The sequence below is a fragment of the Hypanus sabinus genome, chromosome 15 (assembly GCF_030144855.1).
Source record: "Hypanus sabinus isolate sHypSab1 chromosome 15, sHypSab1.hap1, whole genome shotgun sequence".
NCBI classification, from domain to species: Eukaryota; Metazoa; Chordata; class Chondrichthyes; order Myliobatiformes; family Dasyatidae; genus Hypanus; species Hypanus sabinus.
In genome coordinates, this window is record NC_082720.1 from 54528637 (window position 1) to 54552945 (window position 24309).

At 42.3% G+C, this 24309-nt stretch overlaps 1 protein-coding gene across 1 annotated transcript in view; it reads left to right on the top strand.

The window, feature by feature from the left end:
• Nucleotides 1-24309, top strand: part of LOC132405227 (QRFP-like peptide receptor) — a 177175-nt gene that overhangs the window by 128277 nt on the left and 24589 nt on the right. The window contains exon 2 of the mRNA XM_059989913.1: nucleotides 20407-20418. Coding sequence (XP_059845896.1) covers nucleotides 20407-20418 — 12 coding nt within the window. The remainder of the gene's footprint in view (nucleotides 1-20406; nucleotides 20419-24309) is intronic.

A 24309-nucleotide genomic window follows, 5' to 3' on the forward strand; every position in this document is an offset into this window, starting at 1 on the left:
GGATTCAACAGTGGCTGGATGGGAGATGTCAGAGAGTAGTGGTGGATAACTGTTTGTCAGGTTGGAGGCCAGTGACCAGTGGTGTGCCTCAGGGATCTGTATTGGGTCCAATGTTGTTTGTCATATACATTAATGATCTGGATGATTGGGTGGTAAATTGGATTAGTAAGTATGCAGATGATACTAAGGTAGGTGGTGTTATGGATAATGAAGTAGGTTTTCAAAGCTTGCAGAGAGATTTAGGCCAATTAGAAGAGTGGGCTGAACGATGGCAGATGGAGTTTAATGCTGGTAAGTGTGAGCTGCTACATTTTGGTAGGAATAATCCAAATAGGACATACATTGTAAATGGTAGGGCATTAAAAAATGCAGTAGAACAGAGTGATCTAGAAATAATGGTGCATAGTTCCCTGAAGGTGGCCTCTCATGTGGATAGGGTGGTAAAGAAAGCTTTTGGTATGCTGGCCTTTATAAATCAGAGCATTGAGTATAAATGTTGGGATGTAATGCTAAAATTGTACAAGACATTGGTAAGGCCGAATTTGGAGTATTATGTACAGTTCTGGTCACCGAATTACAGGAAAAATATCAACAAAATAGAGAGAGTACAGAGGAGATTTACTAGAGTGTTACCTGGGTTTCAGCACCTAAGTTACAGGGAAAGGTTGAACAAGTTAGGTCCTTATTCTCTGGAGTGTAGAAGGTTCAGGGGGGACTTGACAGAGGTATTTAAAATAATGAGGGGGATAGATCGAGTTCACATGGATAGGCTTTTTCCATTGAGAGTAGGGGAGATTCAAACAAGAGGACATGATTTAAGAGTTAGGGGGCAAAAGTTTAAGGATAACATGAGGGGGAATTTCTTTACTCAGAGTGGTAGCTGTGTGGAATGAGCTTCCAGTAGAAGTGGTAGAGGCAGGTTTGGTATTGTCATTTAAAGTAAAATTGGATAGGTATATGGATAGTAAGGAATGGATGGTTCTGGGCTGAGTGCGGGTCAGTGGGACTAGGTGAGTGTAAGCGTTAGCACAGACTAGAAGGGCCGAGATGGACTGTTTCCGTGCTGTAATTGTTATATGGTTATATATAGTCTACAGGGGAAGGCTGGGCCATCCAATATTGGCAACATTAGTAGAGTGTTGGGAGCACTTCATTTGTAACGTCTTCAGTTTTGTGTGGATGGGAAATAAATGGCACCAAATCTTGGGTTGTTTAATATGGATTATGGTCCTTGAGTACCCCTTTCTGTCACTCCTGCATGGTTTTTCCCTTTGCCTGTGGATGATTTAAGCTTTCAAGAAACAATTAGGATGAAAATTGATTCTGTATCGATGGCACAGGAGATTCAGCAATATGTGCAAGGAAGATATTATTGTTTCTTACATATCTATACAGATGCTTTTTAAAAAAGATTCAATGGCAGGTCATTCAGGTGTTTTTGTCTATGCTTCAAAGTTTCAGGTGACTATTAAGAAAAGATCATCTGACAAAGTATCCGTTTTCTCAGCTGAGATGGTTGCTATCATTTTAGCCTTGGAACTGGCCAAAGAAGTAAGCTCTGATTTTGTGCCACTGACCTCTGATTCGCTCTCGGTTTTGACATCTGTTAAAACGGCTACTTAAAATTATGAACAGGTGAAATTCTGAGATGCTGGAAATCCAAAGCAACGCACACAAAATGCTGGAGGGACTCAGCAGGTCAGGCAGTATCCATGGAAATGAATACAAAGTCGATGTTTTGGGCCAAGACCCTTGTCCCACCTTGCCTTCCATGTCCTACAATTACGTTGACTAAACCTCTTCCTATCCTGTCTCCTGTAAAAATGATATTCCTTTCCTTTGACTCCAATGCATCTGTTCCTAGGACGTGGCTTCCTTTCCTCCTTCTTCAAAGAACAAGGTTTCTCTTCCTCCACCATTGATGCTGCCCTCACCTGGATCTCTTCTATTTCCCTTACATCTCTGCACACCCCATCTTCCTGCCACCTGAACAGTGATCGAGTTCCTCTTGTCCTCACCTATCAACCTATGATCTCCAAAGGGATCCTACCGCCAAGCATACTCGTGTGTGTGGCTTTACCTCCCCCCTCTCTGCAGGGATTGCTCCCGTTGTGATTCTCTTATCCATTCACCCCCCCCCCCAGCTAATCTCCCTCCCAGTACTTATTCCTGCAAGTGGCCAAAGTGCTACAACCGCCCAGTCACCTCTTCCCTCACCTGCATTCAGGGACCCAGAGAGTCCTTCCAGGTGTGGCAACACTTCACCTGTGAATGTGCTGGGGCCGTCCTTGTGTCTGGTGCTCCTGAAGCTGCCTCAGGTGAGACCCGTTATAAATTGGGGGACCTCTTCGTCAGGTACCTCCGCTCCATCCGCCAAAAGCAGAACTTCCCAGCGGCCAAACGTTTTATTTATGATTCCGATTCCCAATCTGACATGTCGGCCCATGGTCTCTTCTTGTACCATGATGAGGGTGGAGGGGCAACACCTTATGTTCCATCTGGATAACCTCCAAAATTTCCCTCTCCCTCCCCTCTTCTCTTCCCACTCTGGCCCCTTATCTCCTCTCCCCTGCCTGTCACCTCCCCCTGGTGCCTGTCCTCCTTCCCTTTCTCCAATGGTCCATTCTTCCCCCTTCCTTTCCAGTCCTGAAGAAGGGTCTCAGCCCGAAACTTTGACTGTTTGGTCATTTCCATGGCAGCTGCCTGACCTGCTGAGTTCCTCCAGTATTTTGTGTGTGTTGGAATAGGAAGGTAACAGCTTTTGTTCTCTCAGTCGAGTTGATTAGGTATAAATATGAATTATACTTTCCATTGGCATCATGAAATCTGCGAATAAGTAAACTGTCTGTTGTCTTCCCTTTTATAAGATAAGATATGTATATCCAGCTGGGATGCAATTGATTCTCACTGTTACCATCAGGTAGGAGGTACAGAAGCCTGAAGGCACACGCTCAGCGATTCAGGAACTGCTTCTTCCTCTCTGCCATCCGATTCCAAAATGGACATTGAATCTTTGGACACGACCTCACTTTTTTTTAATATACAGTATTTCCGTTCTTGCACTTTTAAAAATCTATTCAATAAACATAATTGATTTACTTATTATTTTTTTCTCTCTCTGCTAGATTATGTATTGTATTGAACTGTTGCTGCTAAGTTAACAAATTTCACATCACATGTCGGTGATAATAAACCTGATTCTGATTCAAGCTAAAAGCCTAATTCAAAGATTCAAAGGTTGAATTTAATATCAGAATGTATACAATATACATCCTGAAATGCTTTTTCTTCGCAAACAACCACAAAACAGAGAAGTGCCCCAAAGAATGAACAACAGTTAAACGTGAGAACCTCAAAGTCCCCCCCCAGCTCTCCCCTCCCACACGTAAGGGGCAGCAAGCAATGATCCCCTCTCTCCCATCAGCAAGAAAAAGTGCATCGGTAACGAGCCCAAGCGTGAGCTGAGCAATAGCAAAGACGCAGACCAAAGTTACTCCAAAGGCTTCACATTTCATCCAACATTCGACAAACCACACGTTCTCTCTCTCCCTGGCAAGGGAGAGGGAGGTGTCCCTCATTTTCACAGCGAGCAGGAGACATAACAACCACCTGCTGGTTTATGACGTTAAAAGTCCGTTTCGTCGCTTTTTTCGAGCTCTGTGTCTGAAGATCGGAAAGACCTCGGGTCTTCGGGCCCGCAGCAAAAGATTTTCTGGCCTCCCTGATGACACAGGAGTCTCCTGCTGTGACCCCGACCCTCAATCTGCCCGTCTCCAGAGCCCTGAGATCTTAGGCTTCCAAACATTATCGAGATTCTCAGGCCAAACCCTTGGCATGTCGAATAACGGCCAGTCATGGAACCTCGAGAATGGGTCCCATTCCCACAAAGAACCGAAGCCTGTATGTAACTCCAGGTCAGGGTCTTCAAAAGAAACCCTGAAAGGGAAAAAATAAAGATATTAAAGGTAGAAACAGAGCTGTTTCCAAAGATGCAAGCAAAGGAGTTGCTGTTAGGCGCTATTACTCCTCCTAAGCTCCGCCTTCAAATTGCGTGGCATTTTGTGAAAGGTACATCAAATTGTAGGTCAGACGTTCTTCTAGAGAATGGACAACATCTGCTGAGGCTGCAGGGTCTAGGTTTATTTGTCCTGATCCCTTTCTATTTTGGGGTTGAAGGAAATGAAGTGGCAGAAAGTAATAACTTAAAATTAAGAGTGTAAATGTAGTGATGTCTTTGAATAAAGAGGAGGTGAAAGCCATAATTGAAAAATCTATTTGATCTCTGGGCAACAAGGCTAAGAAAGGACAGCATTGATATAAAGTTCAAAGGAGGGTAGGAACTCGCTGGGATATGAGTACAACAGGATGGAAGAAGATGTACATACAAGTTAATGTATTGGACATACCGTGTTAGCCCTTGTTCAGAACTAATATGCATGAATTAGGCCTTTGTAGTGACTTGGCAACCATTAGCGTAGTGTAAACTGTTAGAGTGCAGATCCCATGAGGTGCAAAGGAAACATCTAATTGCTAAATTGAGATCTTTGGCACAGACCAGTTTACCACAGATGGTCTGTTAGATATCACCTGCCATCATAATATATGTAAGTACATATTTGACTTTCGGAGAAGTATTAGGCTTTTAGATATTAGCTGAGATTTTTGGGGGGAGGGGGTGTACTTACTGACTCTTTGTTCTGCACTCCAGCTCAGTAGGCGGCAGTATTGTACCTTAGGTTGGTCTGCCAACTGCCATTAAACATGGAAGGCTGTTCACCTTGAATTGTCCTAGTAGTTTGAAATGGAAAATCGGAAAAGGTAGTATGTGAAGGCAATCAGGATAACCTGTCTTTAGTAGGAACACAGTTTCCACGATGTTGAAAATAGAGTGAAAAGTACAGAGCTACTCTGTGCATCACTATACTAGCCATTGCTTGTTACTATTAGGTAGACTCTGTAATTTTCATGTCTTGAAATTTGACAGAATTTTTTGTGATTTCTTATACATTTGTGACCTAAGACATTTTAACAACTTTGTATGAGCCTGATGCAATGTAATGGTGTCATAAGCTTAATGGAGCCAGCTTTAAGTGTAGTGTCTGTGCTGGTAACCTCAAAGATGGGGAAAATTATCTTGATCTTCAAACCGAAAGGAAGTGAAAAAGGGGAATGATGGCTTCAAGGCAGCTAGGTGGGCAGTATTATTCCATGGCTGTGATTCAGCATCTAAAGGCTTGTTCCTTTGTGTGTGGTACTTTGCCTGGTGTACTCTGTGGATCCAGCTAGAATGATAAAAGGCTAATTAGCTGCTCTCCTCAGTGAGGAGAACAATTTATTTCTTTTCTTCTTTCATACTATGTGTCCACCATTCTGCAAATTGGGTTTCATTCTTTGAAACGCAGTAACTTAACGTGCAGGCATTGATTACCAATGACATTCATCTAACTTCGTATGTTGTGTAGCAAAATGTGAGTTTCTGGATTTATTTTCATTTTTATAGAAGGCGGCCAAAAATAAACTATGTTGAAGTTGCATTGAAGTATTTTTTTTAACAAGGTGAAGCCTGTTGTGCCTCCACAAACTATTTCATTCCAACTCGAAACCAACTGCTTTTCCACTCCCTCCAGGAATCCCTTGTCCATTCATCCCTCTCCACTAACCTCCCTACCCGGCACTTAACATGCAACGACAGAAATGCTGTGCATTCCTATACACCTCTTCCCTCACCTCCATTCAGGGCCCCAAACAGTCCTTCCAAGTGAGGCCAAACTTCACCTGCGAATCTTGCTACGGGCCATCTACTGCATCCAGTGCTCCCAATGCAGCCTCCTCTATATTGGTGAGACCCATCACAGATTGGGGGACCGTTTCATTGAGTACCTCCGCTCCATCCGTCAAAAGTGAAACTTCCCGGTGGCCCAGAGTTTGAATTCCCATTCCTGTTCTGCCATGTCAGTCCATGGCCACCTCTTATGCCACGGTGAAGCTACCCTCTGGGTGAAGGAGCAAAATACCTTATATTCTCTCTGGGTAGCCTCCAGCCTGATGGTATAAATATCAATTTCTCCTTCTGGTAAAAAAAAAATTCCCTCCCCCTCCCCTCTTCTTCTATTCTCCACTTTGGCCTCTTACATCTTTGCACCTTCAATCACCTCCCCTCCTCCATCCCTTCCTCCAATGGTCCACTCTTGCATTGTTCCTTCTCCAGCCCTTTACCTCTCCCACCCACCTGGCATCTTCCATCAGCTTCTAGCTATCCTTCTCCCCTCCCTCCCCCCACCTTTTTATTCTGGTGTCTTCTTCCTTCCTTTCCAGTCCTGATGAAGAGTCTTCACCCAAAACGTTGACTGATTGTTCATTTCCACGGATACCACCTGACCAGCTGAGTTCCTCCAGTGTGTGTTGCTTTGGATTTCCAGCATCTACAGAATTTCTTCTGTTTATGCTTTTCCACTTAACTTTTTCTCCTTTAAGGCTGGGCTCAAAGCCCAATTTCATGATCAAGCTTGTGATATAAGCTACATTAACCTATGTAACTAGGCATATAAACTAGTCTGACTCAGGCAGCTTTGTTGCTTCCACCACTATAACATTCAAAATTTATTTTACCCAGAGTATGGTGTTGGTAGAGGCAGGTATACTAGGGGCATATGGATGATAAAAAAAAATAGAGGCCAATGTAGGAGGAAGGGTGAGACTGATCTTAGAGTAGGTAAAAAGGTCAGTACAACATTGTGGGCCGAAGGGCCTGTACTGAGCTGGAGTGTCCTATGAGGTGTCGATGATCATTTCTGCATGAAGTCCTGCTAAGTGCAAAGCTGGACTGGCTGCTTCAGGTCTCAATCCTGGCCAGCTCTTCTGACTGGTCACCTGCATTGGATGTGGACCTAGGAACATCAAGCGTACAATGCAATTTTCAGCCCTATGAGATAAATGTGATCTCCAGGCGCCAGAATATGAAAATCATTGAGCAGTTATATGGAACGTAACACAGTCGTCATCAGCTAAGGAGCTGCTCTGTGGACATCAGGGCAGTCTCAGAACCGATTGCAGATTGTCGAAACAGCTCCTGGAATCAAGGTTGTGCCTCCACAGTCAGGGAGCACTTCCTTCAGCACTGCACTTTGTTCATGAAACACCAATGGCACTGACAGCATTTCATTACTGGGGCTGAGTATTACAGGTGATTCGGGGAGGGCGTTAGGCACCACAGGGTCGGGTCAGCACACGGGTGTGATGACCCGATAAATGAAGGTACCTTAGATTCTTTATGCTGTGTGGGACATGCTTCAGGTGCCGCATGATGAATTGGGCCAGATTTGCTTTCGTACGATACAAACAGGGCAGGCAGAAAAGACATAGCCAGAGCAAAGGCAGAGCATGACAAAAGCAACACAAAGACTCTGGTCCAGGAATTGCCCCACAATACTTCGTTTTTGCTTTAAAACGGCGCTGCAAGCTACCCCAAAGCTGTTTTGTGAACATGTTATGAGAACTACAGTAAGTTCCGTTTTGTGAAGTTCAATGTCACAGAACAACATTGTCAGATTTCTTTGTGTAACGCTGCTTTGAGGCTGTCATTGTATTTTGGGAAATGACTTTTCCTTCTGACGTTTTGTAAACTCTTGCAGTTATCATGTAACTTAGTCAGGATAAAACTTGGCATCCGGTCCTTAAAGGGATGCGCCACAAGAAAGCATGTGGGGAATGCTGCTACTGAATGTACTGACCCTGCGGTGGTGGTAGGGATAAGCCCCACAGATGTGTGCTGATGTGATTTGCTCCTTGTTAAACTCATTTTCAACAGGGCTGTCTTTTTCTGGAGTTGCAAGAATGAATTTCTAACCCTATACACACCTGAGCTGAAAGGATAATGACAGAAATGTTGGGGCCAGTTGGAGAAAATTAATGAAACATTATGGTGGCTGAAGATATGGCCCAAGGAATCACCTCACTTTCAGAAAAGAGCAAGATTTAGTGTCTGAACAAGGCAAAGGGAGGAGAGATATTGAAGGATAAAAGTAGATTGAACCAAATAGCGTCATGTGAAATTAACAAGTATTGATCGACATCAGATAGGATCCTACACTAGGATAGAGTTAGCAGCAGGCCTCACAGTTTTTCAATCTTTTTTGGATAGTGGACTGATGCCAGAGGATTAAGGGATTGCAAATGTTACAACAGTGTTTATTAAAAAAAAAGAGGACAGTAAATGTGATGTTTAGTCCTATTAATGAAACATCAGGGTTGTATAAACTACAAGAGCTCTTTGAGTCAGCATCTCACAGCCAGCACAGCCTGGTTAGAGAATAATTCTGTTTGATGAGCTTGTTTGCATTTGTTCAAAGTTCAATGTTCAAAGTAAATTTATTTTCAAAGTACATACAGTATATGTGACCATTTGCTACCATGAGATTAATTTTTTGGGGCATTCACAGTAAATACAAAGAAATACAATAGAATCAATGAAAACCACGCACACAACCACGGAAAACAACCAATGTGAAAAAGATAATGGACTCTGCAAACATAAAAAAAAGGAACAAAAATAATGGTAAATAAATAAGCAATTAATATCGAGAATATGAGTTGTAGAGTCCTTGGGGTGAGAGAAGTTGAGTGAAGTTATCTCCACTAGTTCAAGAGCCTGATGGCCAAAGGGTAATAAGTGTTTCTGAACCTGGTAGTGTGAGTCTTGAGGCTCCTGTACTTTCCTGATGGCAGTAGCAAGAGAGGATGGTGGATGGTGAAGATTTTGGTTGATGGATGCTGCTTTCCTGTGAGGCACTTACATACAGAGCCCAACAATACCTCAACAATCAGAAATTTGAAGCAATATGTTTTAAAGACATGGTCATGGTTTGGATGTAAAATTAGTCAAGGGATAGCTGGAACAGTATTGTAGATGGCTATTTCTCTCCCTAAAATCTTCCACTCTCTAGCATCTTCCTCATAAACCTTCTGCCCTTTAAGCAAGGGTATTAAAGTTCGTTCTATGAATAATTTTACCAATCAGTTGGGATTTTTACCAAAATCTGGTGGTTTCATAAGAACATAAAAAAAACGGCAGCATGAAGAGAAAATTCAGTGCCACAGTGCTGCAGATATGGAGTGTCTAAGGAATCTCTCCAGTGTCTTGAGGTGCTTGGTTTTGGTAGGTCAAATCTCAGATGAGAACAAACCTTTAAATCCACTGACAGGATAAGTGGACTGACATTAGCGGACTCTTCCAGATCAATTTCCCAACTTAGAGGAGAGAATTACACTTGGGTTTCAAAACTCCCTGAGGAAATGGCACCTCCCCACTGGGAATCTCTAGCCACTCAAAATAAAGAAGCAACATTTAGGATGATACTGAGAACCTCAAGGCCATGCAGGAAGAGCACACAGAAGCCCAGTATAAACGGTAGAAGAAGTTCAGCAGCTTCTAAACTACCCACCTGCCCAACAGGCACTCCCTCCCCATTTTATAATCATCAGGTTCCACAAGATCACATCAGTCATCTGCAAAGCGAGAATGGAAGTTATCTTCAGTCTCAAGGGATCACCTGAAAAAAACAGTCATTCAGCATAGGTCCATGCTGACCAAGGTGGCCATCCAAGCTAATCCCATTTGCCCATGTTTGGTTCACATCCTTCTGAGCATTTTTCATCCAAGTCTCATTGATTTTTAAATTTTAGTATTGCACTTGCCTTAAATACTTCCTCTGGCAATCCATTCCACATACGTACTGCCTTCTGTTTAAAAAGACTCAAAGTTATCCCGCAAGTTAAATCTCTTCCCTCTCACTTTAAACCCGTGCTCTCTAACTCTTGATTCCCTAACCCTCGGAAAAAGACTGATTGCATTCACCCTATCGATGTAATTCATGATTTTATGCATCTCTATGAAATACCAGAGTTCCAAAGAAAATGTCCCAGCCTGGCTCTCCTGTCTTGATGAATAAGTCCCTTGAGTCCTGGCAACATCCTTGTCAATCTTTACTGCATCCCTTTCAATTTAATAACATTTTTCCTACAGCAGGGTGACAAGAATTGAACAGTTGCAACAACTGCACCATAACCTCCCAACTTCTATACTCACTGCCCTAACAGGCAAATACCAGCATGTCAGAAGTTTTCTTCATCACCCTGTCTGAGGTTCCTTTTCAGGGAGCGACACACCTGAACTCCAAGTCACCTCTGTTATACAGCATTTCTCAGGACTCTTCCATTTACTATAAAAGTCCTGGTTTTCCAAAATGCAACACTTGACACATCTGAATTAAACTCCATTTGTCATTCCTAAGCCCATTTACCCAACTGTTCAAGGTCCCACTGTAATCTTTATTCACTGTCTACAACATCACTGTCTATAATGGGTGGCACTGTAGATAGTGCCATGCTTTACAATGCCAGCTGTAAGATTGGGGTTCAATTCCTGTCGCTGCCTGGAAGGAGTTTGTATGTTCTCCCTGTGACCACATGGGTTTCATCCAGGTGCTCCAGTTTTCTCCCACATTCCAAAGAGACATGTGATCAGGATTGTGAGTTGTGGGCATATTGACGACACTTGCAGGGTTCCCAGCACAAACCTTGCTGATTTGATTTGATACAAACTGCACATTTGACTGTATACTTTGATGTACAAGTAAAGGTAATTTTTCTTTCAAAACTGTCTCTATGTCATCTGCGAACTTACTAATCATGCCTTGAACATTCTTATCCAAATTATTGATATAGATGACAAACAACAATGGGTCCAGCACTAACCCCTGAAGTAACCACAAGTCACAGGCCTTCAATCCAAGAAACAACCATCTCCCATCACCCTCTGCTTCTTACCATTGAGCCAACTATCCAATTAACCAAATCTACCTGGATTTCATGCAATCTAACCTTCCAAAGCAGCCTACTGTGTGGAACTTTATGTAAGGCCTTACCTAGACCACATGTACTGTCCTGCCCTCATTGATTTTTCACGTCACTTCATCAAAATACTCAATCAAATTCATAAGATGTGATTTTCCATGTTGATTACAATAGACAACAACCTTACTGTACTCAGTCCATCTTCTCAATTTCCTTCAGAGCCCAGATCCTAAAATTATGGTAACCATTTGTTTCAAATTAAGTTTTTTTTTAATTTTAAATTCCCCAGTTCAAAGTTATATCCTCAGATCAATACGCCTGACCTCTGGGACATGTCCAATAATCTGACACCATGATGCAACATGTGATAGAATCGTTGTGGCAAATAATCATATCTTTCAAGTCTTCCCTTTTATCTGGCCTACTTTCTGCTCTGGCAAATTATCATCCTTCTGAAGTGTTAATTATGACAGTAAAGTGACTTTTGAAAGTGCATTAGGAGAGCAATTCTGCAGCACTATCCATCCATTAGTTAAATTGTGCTATTAGAGCATTTAGTGAACATTACAAAATGGTGGCTTCCATGTGCTTTGCATCAGCTATGGAGAAAAAGCAGGAACAGGAAATATCAGGCCCAATGCAGGCACCATCCAACTGAAAATATGCCAAGCCACAGAATCTAAAAGCCACTGCAGTTCCATCCTAATGCAGGCCCCGAACAGCAGTCAGGATGTGGGTATAGATCTCAATAGGAAATTGAAAAGGCATGTAAAAAGGGCAATGTTATGATAGTCATGGTGCATTTCAATAAGCAGCTAGATTGGGAAAATCAGGTTGGTGCTGGATCCCAAGTGAAGGAAGTTTGGAGAATGCCTAAGATTGGTTTGCAGAGCTCCCTGAGGTTCAGCCCACTTGGAGAAAGGCAATTCAAGATTGAGTGTTGTGCAATGAGACAGATTTCATTAGTGAGCTTAAGGTAAAGGAACACTAAGGAGTCATTGAGCATAATATGATAGAATTGGAGGACTGGAGGAGAGCTAATGTTGTTCCGCTGCTTTAAAAAAAGGCTCTAAGAATAAACCAGGAACTTATTGGCCAGCGAGCCAGATGAGAGTACATAGAACCATAGAATATTACAGAGAAGTCAGGAACAGGAAGGGAGCAGTTCCTCTACTGGGGGTATTCTATAGGCCCCCTGGTAGCAGCAGAGATACCAAGGAGCAGATTGGGAGGCAGATTTTGGAAAGGTGCAAAAATAACAGGGTTGTTATCATGGGTGACTTTAACTTCCCTAATATTGATCGGCACTTGTTTAGTTCCAAGGGTTTAGATGGGGCAGAGTTTGTTAAGTGTGTCACAGCATGTTGACCCAGAAACAGGCCTTTTGGCCCTTCTTGGCTGTGCCGAACCATTTTTCTGCCTAGTCCCACTGACCTGCACCTAGACTATATCCCTCCATACACCTCTTATCCATGTACCTGTCCAAGTTTTTCTTAAATGTTAAAAGTGAGCCCACATGTACCACGTCATCTGGCAGCTCATTCCACACTCCCACCACTGTGTGAAGAAGCCCCCCTAATGTTCCCTTTAATCTTTTCCCCCTTCATCCTTAATCCATGTCCTCTGGTTTTTTTCTCCCCTATCCTTAGTGGAAAAAGCCTACTTGCATTCACTCTATCTGTACCCATCATAATTTTATATACCTCTATCAAATCTCCCCTCATTCTTCTACACTCCAGGTAATAAAGTCCTAACCTATACAACCTTTCTCTGTAACTCTTCTCAAGTCCCAGCAACATCCTTGTAAACTATCTCTACACTCTTTCAACCTTATTAATATCCTTCCTGTAATTTGGTGACCAAAACTGCAAACTTCAAATTTGGCCTCACCAATGCCTTATCCGATCTCAGCATAACACTCCAACTCTTATACTCAATACTTTGATTTATAAAGGCCAATGTACCAAAAGCTCTCTTTACTACCCTATCTACCCCTGACGCCACTTTTAGGGAATTTTGTATCTGTATTCCCAGATCCCTCTGTTCTACTGCACTCCTCAGTGCCCTACCATTTACCTTGTATGTTCTACTTTAGTTTGTAACGGGAAAGTTATTGAAAGATATTCTAAAAGACCAGATATATGGGTATTTGGATAGACAGGGATTGATTAAGGATAGTCTGCATGGCTTTCTGTGTGGTAGGTCATGTCTAACCAATCTTACAGAGTTTTTTTGAGGATGTTACCAGGAAAGTTGATGGTCAAGGCAGTGAATGTTGTCCACATGGACTTCAGCAAGGCAAATTACAAGGTCTTCCATGATAGGTTGGTCAAGAAGGTTCAGTTGCTTGGCATTCAAGGTGAGGTCGTAAACTGGATTAGACATTGGCTTTGCAGGAGAAGCCCGAGAGTGGTAGTAGATGGCTGCCTCTCTAGTAGCCTATGACTAGTGGAGTGGCATAGGGATTGGTGCTGGATCCATTGTTGTTTGTCATCTGTATCAATGATCTGGGTGATAATGTGGCTTATTGGATCATAACATTTGCTGATGACACTAAGATAGGGGGTGCAATGGACAGCAAGGAAGACTTTCAAAACTTACTGTGGGATGTGGACCAGCTGGAAAAATGAGCTGAAAGATGGAAGATGGAATTTAATGCAGACAAGGGTGAGGTGTAGCAGTTTGGGAGGACCAATCGGGGTAGGTTTTACATGCTGAGTGGGAGGGCACTGAGGAGTCTGGGAATACAGGCCCATAATTCATTGAAAGTGGCATCACAGGTAGATAGGGTCACTAACAAACCCTGAGGCACATTGGCCTTCACAGATCAAAAATAGTACAAGAGTTGGTATGTTATGGTAAAGTTGTATAAGACCATAAGACATAAGAGCAGAACTAGGCCAATTGACCCATTGAGTCTGCTCTGCCATTCAATCATGGTTGATCCTTTTCGTTCCCCTGCTCAGCCTCGTTCCCCAGCCTTCTCCCCATAACCTTTGATGCCATGTTCAATCAAAAACCTATCAATCTCTGCCTTAAATACACCCAATGACCTGGCCTCCGCAGCTGCTTGTGGTAATAAATTCCCCAAATTCACTTCCCACTGGCTAAAGAAATTTCTCCGCATCTCTGTTTTAAATGGATGGCCTCTACCCTAAGATTGTGCCCTCTTGTCCTAGATTCCTCCATCATGGGAAACATCCTTTCCACATCTACACTGTCTAGACTTTTAAGCATTCAAAAGGTTTCAATGAGATTCGGCCCCCATTCCTTCTAAATTCCAGTGAGTACAGACACAGAGCTATCAAACGTTCCTCTTACGATAACCCTTTCATTCCTGGAATCATTCTTGTGAACCTCCACTGAACCCTCTCCAATGCCAGCACATCTTTTTTTTAGATTAGGAGCCTAAAACTGTTCACAATACTCAAGGTGAGGCCTCACCAGTGCCTTATAAAGCCTCAGCATCACATCCTTGCTCTTGTATTCTAGATTTCTTGAAATGAATGCTAATATTCCATTTGACTTCCTCACCACCAACAAAACCTGCAATTTAACCTTTGGGGTGTTCTGCACAAGGGCTCCCAAGTCCTTGTGTAACTCAGATTTTTGAATGTTCCCCCGTTTAGAAAATAGTCTGCACATTTATTTCTACTAACAAAGGGCATGATCATGCACTTCCCAATTTTATATTTCATTTGTCACTTTCTTGCCCATTCTCTTACTCTGTCTAAGTCCTTCTGCATCCTACCTGTTTCCTCAACACCACTTGCCTCTCCACCAATCTTTGTATCATCTGCAAACTTGACAACAAAGCCATCTATTCCATCATCTAAATCAGTGATATACAGCAGGAAAAGAAGTGGTGCCAACACCGACCCCTGTGAAATATCACCAGTCATTGACAGCCAACCAGAAAAGGATCCTTTTATTCCCTCTCTCTGCCTCCTACCTATTACCCAATACTCTAACCATGCCAATAGCTTTCCTGTAATACCATGGGTCTTAACTTGGCAAGCAGGCTCATGAGTAGCACCTTTTCAAAGGCCTTCTGAAAGTCCAAATATACAACATCCACTGCATCCCTTTATCTAACCTACTTGTAATCGCCTCAAAGAATTCCAACAGGTTCATCAGGCAAGATTTTCCCTGAAAGAAATCACATTGACTTTGTCCTATCTTCTCCTGTGTCACTAAGTACTCATCCTCATCCTTAACAATTGATTTCAACAACTTCCCAACCTCTGAAGTCAGGCTAACTGGCCTATAATTTCCTTTCTGCTGCCTTCTTTGTTTCTTAAAGAGTGGAGTGACATTTGCAATTTTCCAGTCCTCTGACACTATGCCAGAGTCCAGTAATTTTTGAAAGATAATTACTAATGCCTCCACAAACTCTACTACTATCGCTTTCAGAACCCTAGGGTGCAGTTCATCAAGTCCGGGTGACTAATGTACCCTTAGGTCTTTTAGCTTTTTGAATACCTTCTCCCTTATAATAGTAACCGCATCCACTTCTCTTCCTTCACATCCTTCAATATCTGGCACACTGCTAGTGACATCCACAGTGAAGGCAGGAGCTTTTGGAAAGCATCAAGTTGGATAAGTCACTGGGACCAGACAAGATGTACCCCAGGCTACCGTGGGAGGCGAGGGAGGAGATTGCTGACCCTCTGGCAATTATCTTTGCAACATCAATGAGGACAGAAGTTCTAGAGGATTGGAGGGTTGCAGATGTTGTTCCCTTATTCAAGAAAGGGAGTAGGGATAGCCCAGGAAATTATAGGCCAGTGAGTCTTATTTCCGTGGTTGGTAAGTTGATGGAGAAGATCCTGAGAGGCAGGATTTATGAACATTTGGAGAGGCATAATATGATTAGGAATAGTCAGCATGGCTTTATCAAAGGCAGGTTGTGCCTAACAAGTCTGATTGAATTTTTTGAGGATGTGACTAAACACATTGATGATGGGAGAGCAACAGATGTAGTGTATATGGATTTCAGCAAGTCATTTGATAAGGCACCCCAAGCAAGACTAATTGAGAAAGTAAGGAGGCATGGGATCCAAGGGGACATCGCTTTGTGGATCCAGAACTGGCTTGCCCACAGAAGGCAAAGAGTGGTTGTAGACGGGTCATATTCTGCATGGATGCCAGGGACCAGTGGTGTGCCTCGGGGATCTGTTCTGGGACCCTTATTCTTCGTGACTTGGCCTGGATGAGGAAGTGGAGGGATTGGTTAGTAAATTTGTTGATGACACAAAGGTTGGGAGTGTTGTGGATAGTGTGGAGGGCTGTCAGAGGTTACAACGGGACATTGATAGGATGCAAAACTTGGCTGAGAAGTGGCAGATGGAGTTCAACCCAAATAAGTGTGAGGTGGTTCATTTTGGTAGGTTAAATATGATGGCAAAATATAGCATTAATGGTAAGACTCTTGGCAGTGTGGAGGATCAGAGGGATCTTGGGGTCCGAGTCCATAGGGCACTCAAAGCTGCTACATAGGTTGACTCTGTGGTTAAGAAGGCATATGGTGCATTAGCCTTCATCAATCATGGGATTGAGTTTAAGAGCCAAGAGGTAATGTTATATCTAAATAGGACTCAGGTCAGACCTCACTTGGAGTACTGTGCTCAATTCTGGTCGCCTCACTACAGGAAGGATGTGGAAACCATAGAAAGGGTGCAGAGGAGATTTACAAGGATGTTGCCTGGATTGGGGAGCATGTCTTATGAGAATAGGCTGAGTGAACTCAGCCTTTCCTCCTTGGAGCGACGGAGGATGAGAGGTGACCTGATAGAGGTGTACAAGATAATGAGATACACTGATCATGTGAATAGTCAGAGGCTTTTCCCCAGGTTTGAAATGGCTAGCATGATATGGCATAGTTTTAAAGTGCTTGGAAGTAGGTACAGAAGAGATGTCAGGGGAAAGTTTATTACGCAGAGAGTGGTGAGTGCGTGGAATGGGCTGCCAGCGGCGGTGGTGGAGGTGGAAGCGATAAGGTCTTTTAAGAGATTCCTGGATGGCTACATGGAGCTTAGAAAAATAGAGGGCCAGAGGCAAAGCCTAGTTGTTCTAATGTAGGGATATGTTCGGCACAGCTTTGTGGGCCGATGGGCCTGTATTATGCTGTAGGTTTTCTATGTTTCTATGTTTCTAAAATATTCATTTAGTTCATCTGCCATCTCCTTGTCTCCTGTTATTATTTCTCCTACCTTATTTTCTCACAGTTATATTTGCTCTCATTTCTCGCTTATTTTAACATACTTGAAAAAGCTTTTACCATCCACTTTGATATTGTTTGCTAGCTTGCTTTCATATTTCATCTTTTCCCTCTTAGTGCTTCTTTTAGTTACTCTCTGTAAGTTTTTAAAAACTTCCCAATCCTCTGACTTCCCACTAATTTTTGCTTGTATGCCCTCTATTTTGCTTTTACATTAGCTTTGACTTCGCTTGTCAGCCACGGTTGTACTATTTTTCCATTTGAGTATTTGACCATAGGACGTTGGTGAGGCCTAATTTGCAGTACTGTGTGCAATTTTCATCACTTACTCACAGGAAAAATGTAAATAAGGTGGAAGAGTACAGAGAAATTTTACAGAGTTGTTGCTAAGACAAGAGGACCTGAGTTATAAGGATAGATTGAATAGGTTAGAACTTTATTCCCTAGAACTTAGAAGATTGAGAGAGATTTGATAGAGGTATGCAAAATTATGAGTGGTATAGACAGGGTAAATGTAAACAGGCTTTTTTCACTGAGGATGGGTGGGGCTACAACAAGAGGTTGTGGGTTAAGGGGGAAATGTGAAATGTTTAAGGGGAACATGAGGTGAAAATTCTTCACTCAGAGGGTGGTGAGACTGCGGAATGGACTGCCAGCTCAAGTGATGGATGCAATTTTGATTTCAAGGTTTAAGAGAGTTTAGGTAGGTACATGGATGGGAGGGATTTGGACCCGGTGCAGGTCAATGGGATGAAGTTTAAATGGTTTAGCATGGACTGGATGGGCCGAAGTGCCTGTCTGTGTGCTGCAGTTTTAGATGACTCCATGACTCTAATTCACCCTGCGGTTCGAGAGGGAGAAGATAAAGTCAGATGTATCAGTATTACAATGGAGTAAAGGGAATTACAGAGGCATGAGAGAGGAGCTGGCCAAAGTTGATTGGAAGGGGATACTAGCAGGGATGACGGCAGAACAGAAATGGCTGGAGCTTCTGGGGGAAATTTGGAAGGCGCAGGATAGATTCGTCCCAAAGCAGAAGAAGTGTTCCAAAGGGAGGATAAGGCAACTGTGGTTGACAAGAGAAGTCAAAGCCAGCATAAAAGAAAAGAAAAGGCATATAAGACAGCAAAAATAAGTGGGAAGTTAGGAGAACTGAAACCTTTTAAAAACCAGTAGAAGGCACTAAAAAAAAATCATAAGGAGAGAAAACATGAAATATGAAGGTTAGCTAGCCAGTAATATAAAAGATGAAACCAAAAGTTTTTTAAAGATATATAAAGAGTCAAAGAGAGGTAAGAGTGGAAATTGGACCACAGGAAAATGATGCTGGAGAGGTAGGAATGCAGGACAAAGAAATGGAGGAGGAACTTAGAAATATTTTGCATCAGTCTTCACTGTGGAAGACAGAAGCAGTATGCCAGAAATTCAAGTGTCGGGGGCAGAAATGTGGGTGGTTGCTATTACTAAGGAGAAGGTGCTTGGGAAACTGAAAGATTGGAGTAGGTAGGTCACCTTGGCAGAGGGTTTTGAAAAAGATGGCTGAAGAGATTGTGGAGGCATGAGTAATGATCTTTCAAGAATCACTAGATTCTGGAATGGTTCTGGAAGACTGGAAAATTGCAAATGTCACTCCACTCTTCAAGAAGGGAGAGAGGCAGAAGAACGGAAACTATAGGCCAGTTGTTCTGACCTCAGTGGTTGGGAAGATGTTGGAGTATATTATTAAAGATGAAATTTCAGGTTACTTGGAGGCACATGAAAAAGTAGACCAAAGTCAGCACAGTTTCCATAAGGGGAAATCTTACCTTACAAATCTGTTGGAATTCTTTGAGGGAAAAACAGGCAGGATAGACAAAGGAGAATCAGTGGATGTTACTTACTCAAATTTTCAGAGCCTTTGACATGGTGCCAAAAATGAGGCAAGATAATAGACCATGGAATTACAGGAAAGATACCAGCATGGATAGAAGATTGGATGACTAGCAGAAAGCAAAAAGTGGGAATAAAGGGGACCTATTCGGGTTGGGTGCTGATGGCTAGTGGTATTCCACAGGGATCACTATTGTGACTGCTTCTTTTAAAATTATATGGCAATGATTTGGATGATGTAATTGATAGCTTTGTGACCAAGTTTGCAGGCAATACAAAGATAGGTAGAGGGGCAGGTGGTACTGAGGAAGCAGTAAGTCTGCAGAAAGACTTGGATAAATTGGGGGAATGGGCAAAGAGGTGGCAGATGGAATATAGTGTAGAGAAGTGTATGGTCATGCACTTCGGTAAAAGGAATAAAGGCATAGACTTTTTTTAAATGGGGAGAAAATTCAAAAATCAAAGGTGAAAAGTGACTTGGGAGTCCTCATGCAGGTTTACCTGAAGGTTAACATACATGGACAGACGGACAGACAGACAGATATGGTGAATCAATGGTAAGGAAGGGACATGCAACATTAGCATTAATTTTGAGATGACTAAAATATAAGAACAAGGTTGTGATGCTGAGGCTTAATAAAACATTGGTCAGATTGCACAGAATATTGTGAGCAGTTTGGGGCAATTTATCCATTGGAGAGGGTGCAGAGGACGTTCATGAGTAGGGCAGGAGGAGCATTTGATGACTCGGGGCTTCTACTTGATGGAGTTTAGAAGAATGATGGTGGTGGGGGGGGGGGAATCTCATTAAAACCTATTGAATATTGAAAGGCCAAGATAGAGTAGATGTAGGGAGGATGTTTCCTATAGTGAGTGGGTCTCGGAGCAGAGGGCACAGCTTCAGGATGGAAGCACATCCATTTAGAAGAGAGATGAGGAGGAACCTCTTTAGCCAGAGGGTAGTGAAACTGTGGAGTTCAGTGCCACAGAGACCGTAGAGGCCAAGTCATTGAGTATATTTAAAGTGGAGCTTGATAGGTTCTTGGTTAGTCAGGGCATCAAAGGTTACAGGGAGAAGGCAGGGATAATAAATCAACCATGATGGAATGGTGAAGCAGACACCATGGTCAGAGTGGCCTAACTCTGCTCCTATCTCTTATGGTCAAATGCATTTTTCTCCTGATGCTGTGATAGAAAAATTCCCACTGACGGAACCTGACTCAGCCTATTTTGATTCTTACAGAGGCTCTGACTTAGCTGCGATAGTGCGAAGGTGTCAAAAACATGTAGCTTATATACATCTGGATGCTCAATAGCAGCAATAGCTGATGACATCAGTCATACCAGACAGGGATTCATGAGACAAATCAATAACTTCAATCAAATTCAAACAGATGAGAGAATTTTCTGCTTAACAGCTTCTAACTTCTAAGGACTCTAAGACCTTATTTCTTGCTCTTGTGCAGCTGAGCGAGCAGGTAAATTGCACACCAACAGTGGCTGATCTCAACTTTATGACTGTTGTGACAAGTGTTTAAAGCTTTGATCAATGTATTCAGGGATTCCTCATTAACCTCTCTGAACATGCCACTTCCACTATTATTAGCAGCAATCGGTTACAAACATTTTCATTTACTTTCACAAACTATGCTATTTAAGACAAACATTGATCCAGGAACCTTTGTAATCCCACAGTTGTCACATGAAGTATTGAAAACATTATTATGTTTTATCATTAATCATTTTTGCCGCATTATAAATTGTCAAGACCAGTTGTGAGCCACCAGCCCCACTGAAGAGCATCCCCTGATGTGGGTTTAACAAGCAGTCAAAGCCACGAATTGCTCAACGTCTCATCAGGGAAGCCCCACTGTTTCACCCTGGTTAATTGCAGTGAAGCGAGAATTATTTTCATTAGATTCTCTTCTTCATTCTACAATGCAGCAAGGGATTGAAGTGAGATTAACCTAATGTTCCTGATGATACTAATTTCAGGTCACTGATAAAAAGGGAGAGGGTTAAATTAATATTTTTTAATTTAACTGTAATGCAAATGATTTTATTTGCAGTGTAACTACGGAAGTTGCCAAAATCAGTAAGTATATTTTGGGCAATATTTGGACTCCAGGAGTTTTTGATTTTCTTTTTCAATGCCTACAAATGGGTGGTGAGTCAAGTGTAAATTGGTCTCACTAAAGCAAGACATGCGCTTTTTTTGTTTCCAGACCTTGCTCATTTTAATTCAGTTAGCTGAGAGTGTAAAAGTCTCTTTTCTGAAGTGTGGGACTCTGCTGAAGCACCTGATGTTGAAGAGTCTGCAGGTGCTTCTTAACGTGCTGGAGTGGGGGCACCTGGAATGAAATGAAACACAAATTTTACATGGCCAGCAATATTTTCCACAAAGCACCAAGAATATGAAAACCTGGATTGCAAGCATTTAAAATTTCCAGGCCATTAGCATTTAAAAAAATGTTACAACCACAAACAACACTCATTGACTTCAGCAAGAATGTCCATATGGAAGGCTTAGAATGGCTGTTTCCCATCAATGATCAAGGTTTGATGAGTAGGGTTAAATAAGGTGATCATGCAGGTAGAAGTGAGGATCATGCAGAAGGTGACTTTGATTCATATGTATTCACAAAGCTGAAAAGTGATAAATACCTGTACCTAGTATTATTTACAGAACTGGTCTGATCTACCTATCCAAAGAAAGATATACTCCCAGTAGAAGGAGTAAATTGAAGGATCACTAGGTGTATTCCTGGAGTGTATTAGAAAAGTAAATAGTCTATTGTTCTTTTATAATGGGATACAAAAATAATGATATCTGACTAAATAAAATGGGGCCTTTTGTCTGGACTGTTGTGCACAGTTTTTGTCTCCTTACCAAAAAATAGTGTATTTGTTGTGCAGGGATTGTAGAGGATATTCACCAGACTGGTTCCTGGGATGGCAGATTAGTTGTATGAGGAGAAAATGACAGAACATTTTACCATAAGACCATAAGATAAAGGAGCAGATAAAGGCCATTTGGCCCATCAAATCTGCTCTGCCATTTCATCATGGCTGATCCAATCTTCCTCTCAACCACAGCTACAAGATGAATTGATAACTTCTATCGTCAGGAGAACAATGATGAAGGCAGGGTCCTTTACCACCCCACTCACCTGTGTTACCACTTTCGGGGAGCTACGGACTTGAACTCCAAGATGCCTCTGTGTATCAGTGTTCCTCAGTGCCCATTGTTACATACCCCGTAACTGGGTCACTTACCAGCAGAGATAGAGAGGTCCGTTGAAGTCTGATGGTACTATTTTTAACAGTATTTATTGATAAAAATACACAAAAATAATATCAATGCAAACATACAGATAATATACGTCGTCAATACTAAATCTAAAAGCACGGGTATAATAATAATCAATAAGAAATAGCTCTATCGTTGTCTAGGGGATAATGTATTGTCCGATGGAAATACAAAAGTCACTCAAGTTCATTCAAGCTGCAGCTTTTGGTTGGAGAGAAAGACGGAGGTTTAACTTGCCCATTCCTTTTATGATGTCAATCCTTCGAGAGTCGTTGGGGGCTGATTTCCCCTTTGTTGTTAGCTAAAGCCGTGCTTCCGTGGTAAAGGCCCACCAATTCCGAGGCAAATGGAAAAGGACGCACCTGGGCTTTTCCACCGGCTTTCACTATTACACTGTTACAGGAGTTCTAGCATTTCTTCTGGTGCGTCTGAAGGGGCTGTTCCCCAGACCCTCTTTTATCCTGACTCACAGGGTCTCAGATGTCAATTAGGTTGGGATGATGTAATCCCTCCACCAACCCCCCCTCAGTTCATTGCCTGGGGGCTTCGATGAATCGTACAAGAGATAATGGCCGTTAACCATGGCTTTGTCTCTCGGAGGCCCAGGACACATTCCAAACATTGAGGAATCTGCGTGTCTCTCTCTCATTTCCTGGGTCTCTTGACCCGAATCAATAGCGATCCTGCGATTCTCAAAAAGGAGGGGGCCACGGGCGTAACACCAACCAGTCACTGTACACATCCCACTTGCACTCCAAAATGCAACACCTTAGCTCTCTCTGCTCTTTCTCCACCCAGATTTCCAACTGCCCTAACACAAACAGAAGAAAATCTGCAGATGCTGGAAATCAAAAGCAACACACACACAATTTATATTCTGCTGTGTCCTTTGACAACCATCTTTTCCAGCTACAAACCCACTGATTTGCATATCATCTGCACACTTAATAACCAGAGTCTCTGCATTTTCATCCAAACCGTTAATAAATATTATAAACAGAGATCTCAGCACTAATCCTTGTGGAACACCACCCTCCATCACTGAACTGACCAAATAGCCTCTCTAAAATGTATCATGAGGCTGCTTGCCCTCTGACCCAGTCTTGTAAAATAATAATTAACTAGAGTTTTTTTTACAGTGGAAGCTGATTAGAAGTGTTAAAAGAAGACTTGCCCTGCAAACTGACAGGGAAACGCACTTGCTGGTACAAGCAGAGGCTCAGAAATTGCGGTGTTTGGTTGAAGGTAGATACAAAGATCAAAAGCAGCAACACATGGCTCAGAGAGCTCAGCTTGATTTCACAGAAAAAGAACGATTCGGAAGCAGTGAGAGGGATAAGGTTTGCATTGTATAGAGAGAAATGCTTCATTTTTTTATGGACTTTGTTCAGAGGAACACAAAATGAACAAAATTCAAGTGGGCTCAATAGCTCCATAAAAAGGGAACTGATAGGTACCTGCTTAAGCACTGGCTTTAAGGACACGAGCATAGGGATTTACAGAGATCATTAAATCCTCAAAGGATCTTTGAATCATGCAACCAAAGGCCTTAGTCTGGACACCAATTGCTCACAGTGGTCTGAATGAGGCAGGCTGAAATTTCCCACTTAGTTACTGGGACAGTTGATCTGGATTACCTTCCTGAGTAGTCCACTAGAAGGAAAGTGTCTGTGGTATGATAGTCTGAAAGTCATTACCTTCTACAATAAATATCCCACTTCTTACAGCCAATAGCAAAGTTCATAATAAAAATCAGAGACAGAATCTAATGAACTCCAGTTGTCCCTTCATGCCTTCTCCACTATTCCATCAGATTATGGCTAATCACTGAAGTGACCTAGTATTATTTCCCCCACATCTCTACCTACCATGAAAAATGTATGTTTTAATGGGATCACCTCTCATTCTTCTAAACACCAGGGAGTATGAACCTAAACTGCCTAATCTCCCCCCCATTATCTTATGTTTACTTGACTGATTCCTATACTCCACTCTCATGAAACAAGGTGATTAGTAAACAGGTTTATCATTGTCCCACGAACTGAGGTGCAGAGAAAAC